At 39.2% G+C, this 11,843-nt stretch overlaps 1 protein-coding gene across 4 annotated transcripts in view; it reads right to left on the bottom strand.

Moving 5' to 3' along the window:
* dnah9 (dynein, axonemal, heavy chain 9) overlaps positions 1-11,843 on the bottom strand; it is a 189,931-nt gene that overhangs the window by 108,251 nt on the left and 69,837 nt on the right. For all 4 annotated transcript variants that reach the window (XM_015031765.1, XM_015031766.1, XM_015031767.1 and 1 more), the window contains 6 exons: positions 11,246-11,420; positions 10,270-10,443; positions 8,884-9,091; positions 7,557-7,722; positions 6,104-6,206; positions 3,456-3,695 (listed from right to left, as the gene is read on the bottom strand). In XM_015031765.1, the coding sequence (XP_014887251.1) occupies positions 3,456-3,695; positions 6,104-6,206; positions 7,557-7,722; positions 8,884-9,091; positions 10,270-10,443; positions 11,246-11,420 (1,066 nt within the window). The remainder of the gene's footprint in view (positions 1-3,455; positions 3,696-6,103; positions 6,207-7,556; positions 7,723-8,883; positions 9,092-10,269; positions 10,444-11,245; positions 11,421-11,843) is intronic.

Raw genomic sequence — 11,843 nt, 5'->3', positions numbered from 1 at the left:
CGGAGTTCATAGGAAGAAATTAAAAAAAAAAAAAAAAAAAATGCACTGAGGATAAAAAAAAAAAAGCTTAGTGGTAAAAAAAGAAAAATAGCTAGGAATAGCTCTTGCTTACTTCTTCACTAAACTGAAAAAAAAAAAAAAAGGAAAGTTATTTGGGAACAATACCCTAAAGACTCGTTCTTGATTCTCAACTGGACCTTCATCTTTTTTTTGTCACATTTGTAAACACCTTTACACAGACTAGTGCAAGCTTCATGCAGAGCCTTTGAGCCCAGCTTTCTGGGTCATTAGGGTTCATCATAATGAGACACTTTCTGTTGGCTGCATCCCAGAGTTCCAAAAGTTATAAAAACACACACACACACACACACACACACAAAAATACAAAGAATCACATAAAGTCCCCCCAATTATTTCAGCTGAGGCAAACTTCTCAAACGTCCAGCTAGAAAACACGGACTGACAACCGTTTAGGGCTGCGGCTCAGAATTAGAGGAAGTGTTTGTACTGCCACAACAAACCCAACAAACCCTTCCCCACATCTGGAGGTGCGGAAAACCAGAGGCCTGATTGGAGTATTTCGACTGAGGCGCAGGCGCAGGCTGTGAGGCGGCTCACCTCTTCCCACCTGTCCTGAGGTGTTACAGCCACGACTCGAGTATGCGAGGAAGAAAAACTTCAAATGGGAGCTTTTTTTTTTTCTAGCTCTCTTTACATATTTCTATAGGTGGACTGGTCCAAGCAGACAGTTTTGACACCATTTCTTCAGGCGGTTGCCAAATGTCTGTTCAGGCCAATTAAAGAAAAACACAAAGACTTTGTCAAACTGGTCTGAATGGTGTCTTCAAACACTGGTTTCAAAGTCTTCACGTAAAATCACATCTGTTTGAAGCCGGTGATGTGTGTGATCAAGGCCGTGGGAGCTAAGCCCTGAGGTCTGCAGGGCATGAGCTGCTGAATGGCAAGCAGGTTTCACCGTTTAAATCCACAGGCTTCAAACCAGCAACAAATGCCTCCGATTGGTTAATACCAAGAGATTGTTGGAGGGTTTAACAACGTCTTACGGCTTTTCAGTGATAACCAGCATAAACAATCACATTAAGTAGTAACATGTGCCATCATGATGAAACTGTATTTGCCACCCTATAGGTTTCCACAGCTTTTGCATTTTTGTCAAAATGCTTTCAGACCCTGAAGCTAATTTCAATATCGAACAAAGGTGACCTGAGGAAACACAAAAAACTGTTTTTAGCTGATTAATTAATTGTGAGAAAACAGACATACAAATCAACCTGGTCCTGTGTGAAAAAGTAACTGCTTTCTAAACACAATTCACATGTTATAACTGCTAATGACTCTTTTTTTGTTAAGTACTATGAAGGATTTTTTAACCTCAGCATCTTCAGTGAACGCAAGTCATGAACTGAGCAGGTTGCACTAAAAAGCTCGAGCAGCGAAGAGGTGGACTTACTGGTGTGTTTCTGATCGTTGACCCATGAATAGAACAAATAGCAACGAATGCCAAATCATAAACTTACAGCAGCGGAGGAGGCCCAAATCATCACACTACCGCCACCGTGTTTGACTGTCTGAATGATCTTTTAAGAAATGCTGTGCTAAATGGTTGAGATGATAAATGAGCACATCGTTTTATCAAGGATTCTAAAGTGCTTCACACCAAAATCATTCATGCACACATTCACACGCTGATGATGGTAAACTACACTGTGGCCAGAGTTGATAAGGACAGACTAACAGAAGTGAGGCCGTCACTCGGGTCAGGCGGGTGAAGCGTCTTGCCAGAGAACAACAATTTGGGGTTTTGAACTCCCAACCCACCAGTTACAAGACGATGGAGGTTTCTACCATTTTAATTTATTTAAATGACCATGTAATCTCCCACAAGGTTGTGATTGTTTTTCTCAAACTTGTAGCAACACCCACCCATGCGTACTTAACACTACTGCAAGGTATGAAATACTTTGCCAGTTAAACTTACAGAAACATTTACGATTGTTACATCCACCAAGGGCACAGCATATTTGAGGACACGAGACAAGAAGGAAGGTTCAACAAAATATTTTATTCTTAAACTCTCTTGAACTTTGGTTGTTATTTTGTTCAACTGCTTTGGATTTTCTGTGAAGAAAAAGAGTTAAATGCCCTCAGTTTCCCGTGTCCCAAAAAAAGAAAAACAAAACCCCAAAAGTATTAACAGAAAGTTGGACCTGGTGAGTCGATAAAACAGAACAAAATGGTACAGCAGGGGGCCAACCCTGTACAGGGCCGTCGAAGCCCCTACTAGTACCAGACTAAAGCCAAAAACAACCTAATGCAAAAGAAAGATCGAAACCAGGACAACCAGTCCTACCAGGCCAAAATCACAATGAAAAAACAAACAAAGGCTAACAGAAATACCACATGGCAGGCTGGAAACATCAGCTGCGGCCGACAGCGACTGGACGTGCGGGCACCGCGTCAAGACGCGTCCCCGGTGCTGGTGGAGCGAGCGGAAGGACGGAGATCACCAACATGCCGAAACCCAGCCTATTTATAGGTGGACCAACAGCGCCACAAATTAATGTAATCAAATGACCAAAAATAAAAAAAATATCCAAACTCTTTCAAAATATATTAACAAAAGGTCATTCAACTAAAGTCTATAAGAAAACAAAGGAAAAAATAAACAAGAATCATCATAATGTGCTCGAAGCACATAACAACAACCAAAGTGGCATTTCTTTAAACCCTGCCAAGCATTAGCTAATTACAACGTTTTAAGTTTATTGTGTCTGTTAATATAATTCGGTAGAAGCTGGACATTACCAGGTAGGTACAAACACACAGAAGCTGCACCTTTAAGAGTGAAAGGAAAGTGTGTAAAATCTTATGGGAATAGTATGAGAACACCTATATATGCTCCGTATAGTGAAAATAGTGAGACCTGTGGGCTCCATCTGTAAACTCCTGGAAAGAATAATGAAAATTTAAGTTCCTATAGCTGAGTGGCTCAAAGCATTAATTATACAACAGAGTGTGTTAAATGAAAGAGCCTGCCCTCCATTAAAACCGTGGAGGATTTTGACAGAAATATTGCCCCGAAAGCCTCTCCCTTGATAGCGTTAACACTCTGATATTATATTCATTTAAATACATTTATGCACCCATGGAAAAGCAAATCCATTGTATTCTCGGTTCCACTTATTTCAGACTCATTTCCAGCTTTCACTGCTGCCTCTTAAATCAATAATCATTTAGCGAGAAATTAGTTACAGAGGCCCAGGGAAGCAGAGCCGCAGAAGAAGAAAGAATTAAGGTAAAATATGGATACGCTTGTCTGAAATGGAGGAGTGGGTGGTGTCGGAGAAAAGAAGCCAACTTTAAGGAGGCAACTTTTGACTTCTCCTCCAGGGAACATTAACCCAAGGTCAACCTTCCCTGATGCATTTGGTCACCTGGAATATGTTGGAGAGGTCCCGCAGGTTAAAGACGTAGTGGAACTTGACCGCTGTGGGGAGGAAGGTGGAGGAGACGCGTTGATGGAGGGCCAGAGCCAACTGGACCAGGGTGGAGCTGCTCTTCTGCAGGGCCGAGCCAAATCCTTCCCCTCTCAGATGCTGAGACAAGATGGAGCTGTAGATGGTGCTCAGGGCTTCTGCTCCGGGAAAGGACAGGGCGAAGACGCAGAAGTGCCGCTGCGGAAAGAAACAGAGTAAACGAGACAGACCTGCTCTGTGCTAATGTCGGCAAAATCGCACCACAATATCAACCAAGTTTGACTTTTTAAAGTTCTTTTTGTGGGACTTAATAAAAAGTTATTTGTGTGTTGTAAAAATATGTAGCGCAACTTTCTACATGCTAATAGATCCACACAGCAGAGTGTGTGACTTCAGCTGCATTTTATAAATTCCCTGCAGCATCACATGTGTTACTTCGCTGACACCCCGCACGCGCGCACGCACACACACACACACACACACACACACACACACACACACACACACACACACACACCAGACTTTAAAGAGCCCTTCAAGTCCAAAACATGTTCCCATCCCCTGCAGGTGAATGGATAACTTCCTCTAACAGCAGAATGGTTACATAAGCCTGAATGTGGGGAATTTTTCAAAAACACAGAACCGGTGTATATCCAATTCAAGACTTTATTACCTTAATGCATAAAGAATAAAGCTAAACAGAGGAAAGTGCACTCTTGTGTTATTATGTGGTTTTAACAGTCAGGACATGAATGACTGAATCTTGCTTTTTACACTAATTTCAATGAGTCTTTTTATTTAAACTAAGCTAAAATGGAAAAAGAACAGCAGCATCAATAGTTTAATGCGCCTTTAGCAAACATGACTTGAAGTAAACTTTTATTTTTTCTGTGAAGGAATGTGGGAACACTGCTCTTTCTCACCTTTGCTTTATTGCTTAGAAATTATCTTGAAATGTAATTTTGGGTTTTCATCATCTGTGTGCCGTAATCATTTAAATTAAGAGAAACAGTAAAAGGATTGAAATATTGCACTCGATGTGTAATCAATCTGTAAAATATGAGTTTCACTTTATGGACTGAGTGGCAAAAGTATATTGAACTGTTTCACAAAATTCTAATTTTTTTAGGTGTAGTTTGGAAATTGCCTTCTAGCCTCTCCCAGACTGATGTGCAGGGATAATGTCTCATTGATCTCTCTTTGTCTAGGTATTGCTTTTAGCAGGCATGTGTGGCATTTTACAACTGGAAAAGTAAAAAAATAAGGACAGTATGAAAATCAAACCCTTTCAAATAAAAAAAAATGATCATTTCATGTTTCTCTTTGAAGATTCTCAAATGAGTCCACAGTCTCTCTGCAAAGGTAGAATTTCATGTTCATGCGTTACTTTGGTTCAGTTAAATGCTGGGTTTTTATTTTCTTTTTTCAAAAGAAAACATTTGATGTGCAGACATTTTTCTGTTCCCTCAAAATCCACTCATGACCTGAGAGTCATTGAGGATAGTATTCTGTTCTTGCATAGGATAAAAAAAAAAAAACATTCTTCTTTGTTATTCAGAGGAGAACAAGTGTGAGTCTGAGGAGAGCCTATAGTCTCTGCAGTGAAACATTCCACATGTGAGCCTGTTCTTTGCCATCTGTCTGCTGCCTGCTTTGTCACCTTTACACCCCAACCTCCATCTTGCCATTTTGTTCAGAAAAAGTTGCTTTGATGTGCGACACCATCAGAAAGAAGCAAGGCTCACTGGAATGCATCCAGCATGCTGCGTCACACACATTCCCTTCTTAATGTCTCCTACCATTTCTTCATGTCTACAACAAATTCCTCTCTTTACAATATCCAGTCTCATACCTCTTACTGTACACACAGGCGAGGCCAACAACAAATCTTTTGTTTGGTGGCATTAACATTTATTTAAAAACTTCAAAATTTTTAAGTTATGCTAAAAATAAATGACATCTCAAAAGCAAATAATATGAACACTAAATATTTGGAGTGATTTTCCTCCTATTTTTTTTCTAGAACACTCAAGCTGTAAAAATTGGTCCCTAAAGCTGCAGCTTATATAAAGATATGTTTTTTACATGTTTGTTAAAATTGTCTATGTCCTTACATTAAAACATAAGACAGATAATGTGTGATAATTTTGTCTTACAAAAAACAGACAGCTCCCAGTAAGAAAAACAACAAGAGTCAGGAGGAAGGGCTTAGCGCTGTCAATCAAGCCTGTGTATACCATTTTCATTCAACTGTTCCCAGAGGATGATTTCTCTTTTTCTGAACATGATCTATGAACCTGTAAAATGGAGGATTTCTCATCAAGTCTGCAGTGATGCTCATTAGGAGATGCAATAACATAGTTTTAGTATGTACATGTATCCTTGTACATGCTTTTACTGAATTCACAAAGCTGTAAATGAATAATAATATTAATTCTTCTACAATTTATAATGTCATAATTTTTCTCTGAGCTACTTACAGTTTTGCCATGTCTACCATGATGCATGTGCAAGCAGAAAAGGAGCACATGTCTCCCCCTGCCAGTTCATTGTGTAACCAGTGGTACGCCATGCTCTGGGAAAATATCCTGGATGTGTTAGTTTACCTGCAGCCTGGGATTAATGGTGAAGCTGCCAGCCGTGGGGTTCATGCAGGAAACGTATTGAACGTTGTGTATTTCTTTCAAAAGCAGTTTATGACGGTCATACCTGCAGAACACACACAGGGAGAAAAGAGAAAGAAAAAAATCATTATTCAACTGCTTTGCAGGCACATAAACACCAACATCGGCCAGAGCTCACACACAGACTTCTCTCCCTGTGCTTCTTCCTGATACGGACGCATCGGCTCCCGCTTAAGCTGGCGTGTCTTGGAAGCAACCTCCTTCCCTCTCAATTTCATACCTGAAGTCCTCCAAGCATATCTCTAATGGGCTGACCGTGTCTAATCCAGTCAGCCAGTGTCTGACGCAGTGGAACCATGTTCAGAATGGCCTCACTGTGTCAGAGAGATGAGCAACAAAATCCTTTTTACAGGGAATCACACAGGCCAGCTTTCACGTATAACTTCTGATACTCATAAAAGTTGCAGAATATGCATGCTGATGCAGGGAGCTCTGAATACTGAAAGAGGGGGGTAATTTACAAATACTAAAAAGCTATCTAGCTGCTAGAAATAAAAGAAAATCATTTTCCTCTAATATAAAACGCCTTTGCATTACATTAACATTTTGTTAAAACAGAAAAATTCTTCACAAATGTTTCATATTAGTTGATTTTGATAATAATAATAATTATTATTATTTTAAAATAATGTCAAACTGGTAATGAAAGGTGCTGATTTGGGGGGGTATTTTTTATAACCGCATGACTTGAACTATTGTGTAGAATAAAGGTGGAATTTGGGTGACACTTTATTTGAAGGGGTGTGAATGAGACTGACATAAAAGGGTCAGCTGTGATGGTTCCAGTGCATCAAAAACAGATTTAATTGTCCTTCCCTATGTTTTAAAATTATTACTAATAAAATGGACAACACTTTATTTGAAGGGGTGTGCATGACACTGTCATAAACATTATATAAATGTGTTATGAACATGTAGGAGTCTTCATGAATGTTTGACTGTTGTCCTGAAGTGTCATTCGGTAAATAATGACACTTTTAATGCAACTTTTAGTGCAATTTTGTATTAAAAGTGTCATTATTTACCAAACGACACTTTATGACAACAATCAAACATTCATGAAGACTCCTTCATGTTCACAACACGCGTTATGTTATGACAGTATTATGTCAGTCTTATGCACACACCTTCAAATGAAGAGTTACCAGAATTTGTTATGCATTTATTTACACTTCAGGTCAGACTTAAACAATTATAAAATCTGATTAATACCACATGTAATTTCTGTTTACTGATGCATAAGGCCCAACAATTAACAGAAGGTATACTTTCTGTTTACCGTGACATTTACCAGGCTAAATATCTCTTTTTCAAACATTAGTGTGTACTTGAGCTTGCCTATGCGTGTGATGAATTGCAAATGACTTGGTCTTACCAATGCTTGTAGTCCATGTGTTGGCGGATGAGTGTGTGAGGTTGCACCGTGCCATATGCATCTACCTCAGGCATATTCATGTCATCTATGAAGTAGATCAGTCTTCTGCTGCCAGGAGGGCCGTAGTTGCGCCCTGCTTTTTTCTCTAGGGGCTTTTCCAGCACAGCTGCGTGGGAGATCAAGACTTTACAGAATGCCCTTCTCTTTTTTTGTCTTTTGGCTTTACCTTTTATGGCTTCTCAAACATGATTCACACGCATTAAACAGTGCACACTTCAGATAAATAATAATATATGTAGAGAAGATCAAGTGATTAAAAAAAAAAAAGAAAAACTGTTTTAAACTGTAGCTTTTCAACCAAAACTAGACTAGATGTAGTTCTAGATGTTCTGGTATTGATAGCAACACATCTGAGCACTTCTCTGAACATTAAATGGTAACTAAGGCATTAAAAAGGGAATTTCAGTCACAGCTAACCTGCTTCAAAATCAACGCAACACTTTTAACTGCTTTTGAAAAACATATGATGCAACAGGGTCAATAAAATAATGGCTGATTGATGAGTGTTGCTTGCTGTTGGATTATCCCTGGTTTTGGTCCGTTTCTGCATTTCGTTTCTTTTATTTTGCTATTATTTACTTCCCGTTATTTGTATCTTCTTTGCTTTGAATGTTTTACTGATATTGTTTTTCCTTGTTCAGCCCCAGTTACTTGCCCTCCTGCTTTTGTTATCTGCACATTGTTCCCCCTCTGATTACCCCTGTCAGTTCATAGGCTGTTTTGTTGCATTTGTTCATTATCCGCTCGTTGTTTGCATTTGTTAGTCTTCTTCATGCCATGTTAAGCTCCGTTTCCTGACTGATTTTCAATTTAGCATATTTCCAGATCAACCATCACAGCAAACAAATCCAGTCAGAGATTTACATAAACTCATCAGGGACATGAATATTGTTTTTTTTTTTTTTTACCTCATAAGTATTTAGTTTAACCATTAATCCAGTGTGAAATGATTACATACATACTACAAAAGTTTGAGTTGATTGTGGCTTTTCTCTAATCTCCACAGTCTCAAATATACACTTTCCACCTCTGGTAATATTCAGATATTAGTTCCTTAGCAAGCTGCACCTCTATCATGCTTTTTTGAGCCATTATCAGGAGTATGGCATGATATTTTTAAGCATAGAACACAAAAGTCCAATCCAGTTGAGGTAAAAGCTTTTGGAAAGCATCTAGATGTTGGTTTGACCTAATTTTAAATAATTCAGTTTGTTACCCTTTCAACTGTACAACTAACTGGAAGCAAAACAGACCCACTTACACCTACCTTGCAGCATGGCGGACGTGGTGTAATAGTTAAACGGGACGTTTCTGACCATGTATTTCTCAGCATCCAATGATTCGAGTTTATCCCCGATTAGGACAGATTTCCCAGTGCCGGCGTTCCCAACCACCATGACCGGCCTTGAGTGCTCCAGGAGGCGGTCCATGAAGTAACGCACTCGAACCGTCTCAGTGGTGGGAACCAGACATGCCTGCAGACAGGAGGAATTCAAAAGCCTAAAAATCTAGTTAACATTGTGACTTGAAACTTTATATATGCGTGTGAATAAACAAAGAAAAAAATGTTTGTTCATGATGCACATGCAATATGAAGAAGCAGGCTTCAGATTTTATGCTCCTCTAGATCTGGAACAAACGTCCAAAAAACTGCAACAATGCTGAAACAAGACAGTTGCTGAAATATGCTATAAAAATAAACTTGATTATGATGATGGTAAAGCGAGATTGAGGTATGTCTACATTTCTTCTTTGTGAAACAACCCAATCTTGGTGCAGTGGATTGATAATGTCCAAAAAGCAATTTTCAAATCTTGTGACAAAGTCAGATTTACATTCACTGAGTCATGGACCTGCTTTGAGCAGTTAGTTTTATACGTTTGGGGTTGTTGTTGTTTGTTGCAGATTTAAAAGGGTTTTCTTCCAGGATTACCGTATTTTCTTGACCAGATTGTCAGTGTTATTAATCCCTTAACCCAACTTCAAACTTCTCTATAGCATTTTCCCTGACCCCATCTATAATTTATATCATCATATTTGTTCACTAATTAACCTTTGACACTTGAAGTTGGAGATGAAGTTACTCACAGTTGAGCCATAGTTGCTAAACAGTTATAAAAAATGTGTTGCACTGGATTTATTTAGGAATATCATAGTAATGGGACATTAATATTATACTTTTAAGTTTTTAAAACTGTTTTTAATGTCATTGTACATGTGTATAGCGATAAACAATACATTAAATTTAGTTTTCTTTTCACTTCACCATTATGTACTACTTCATGCTGGTCTATCATGTAAAATGCCCTGGAGTTTGTGGTTGCAATTTGACAAAATGTAGAAAACCTCAATTAATTTGAAAACTTTTTGCCAGGAACTGTTATTAGTGGTTCTTTTACCACTTATTGTTTTGGTAGCCTATAGCACCCATGAGTATACAAGATGAGGAAAAAGTGGAAAATGTATTATTCACTGCCTCTGGAAGAAATAAAAGTTATGAGGGACATTCAGTGGTCTCCTCTCCGCCGACTACATGGGAGCTTGTGATAAGCAACACACTTAGTAAGAATTATCCATACAGTCTGGGAGAAAGAAAAAAAAAAAGCACATACATCCAGAGTCTAGGCACAGAGCTACCTGGTTTAAGATTTACCTGAAGAGGTACATCTGGATCCATCTCAAACTTGGTGACCATCTTGGACCATGGTTCGAATTTTTTGCTCTCCGGGTCGATGTAGTAATCGAACACGGTGCCCTGCGATGGGAACTTGATGGTTTTGAACTCAGCAACCCACCACTTGCTGAACTCCACTCTGTAGTCGACCAGCTGCACTCACACAGAGAGACACAGAGGGTAGGCAACGCGGTCAATATTGTAAAATGACTTCCTCTCTGCTTTTTCTCCTCCATACAGCAGCTATGGATCCATGCATTTGATTTACACTGGTGTGAACACAAACCAAAGGACGAATAAATGGCCCCAATGCATAAATGGAGTTGCAGCAGCTGAAGGGTAGAAAATGAGAGATGGCAGACCCATCTATCCATCCATGTGATTCGGCCGGTGAAGAAGTCTCATCACCTGCTGGCTGGCACTTCCCTGCCTTCCTCTCTTTCTTCCCAACCCTTGATACCTGTCTCCTCCATTCACCACTGCCTCTCCAGTCAATAAAACCACTTAGCATTTAAATGCATCTGTGATGGGAAAATAAAGTGGAGTACATCTGTACCGAGGGGAAAGCAGTTTTATCCCATAACTTAGATGGACACACTTACTGTACCGAACTAACTGGATTGCTAAGCAACTGCTTGCCATGGCTCTCCTGCTGATTTAAATTCAGCCAGCCTGTGTGTTTCTGAGCGGGAACGCAGTCCATTTCATTTTCAGATGGAGATCTCTGCCTTTATGGAAAAACTACTATTCCTTCAAAAGAAAATAACATTCAAATGACTTTTCATAAATGGAGACAATGTTGAGTTCCATAAAAGCCAAAGAGGCTTACATAATATTCCAAGAAACTATTTTGAGTTGTGCAGGGTAACAAAAAGAAAGAAAGGAAAAACCCTTCAGCAGCTCTGGTTTTTTCCACTTAGGAAGCATCTCACATGCCAAGAGGTCTTAGCAGTACCTGGTCCTGGAACAACGCTCCCCCAAAGGCCCAGATCGCAGCAAAGACGAAGTAGAGCTCATAAATGTCTTTGGAAGAGTCTGGTGGTGTGTTTTCTGGAGTCAGCAGACACTCCAGCAGGTAGCACAGCATCTGGACAAGGCTCTGCTCGGGGATGGGGATGATCTTTTTGAACCTGACCAAAAACAGAGACATCAAGTCAAAACTCTTGCTCTGACCCTCCGGCAAACAGGTAAATTTAACATGACCTTCTTACAAGATTAGTTACTATCTAGTTAATTTGGAAGCCCTTTAGTTTGATTCTTTCTAAGGTAAAGTGACAGTACAACAAACAACTGTGCTGAATTTAATAACATACACCCAAACTAATATTTTTTTCCAAGTCCATTAGGAGAGTTGCAAGCTAACCATACACTTTTTAAAGTTCCTTGATAAATAAGTTAATCATCTCAAATATTCTTGGGTTTTAAAGTCATTGTGTGTTAATTTGGTTAAAATCACCACAACACAATACAAGTCAAGTTATAAAGTACCTTTAAAAAAAAAAGTCCAACATTCAGCAATCATTTTCAGTTAAACTCGAAATGAAACAAGTCAA

Source organism: Poecilia latipinna, unplaced genomic scaffold (assembly GCF_001443285.1).
Source record: "Poecilia latipinna isolate Pla-1442-1.1 unplaced genomic scaffold, P_latipinna-1.0 Scaffold217, whole genome shotgun sequence".
Taxonomy (NCBI): domain Eukaryota; kingdom Metazoa; phylum Chordata; class Actinopteri; order Cyprinodontiformes; family Poeciliidae; genus Poecilia; species Poecilia latipinna.
This window is presented reverse-complemented; position numbering and strand designations above follow the sequence as displayed.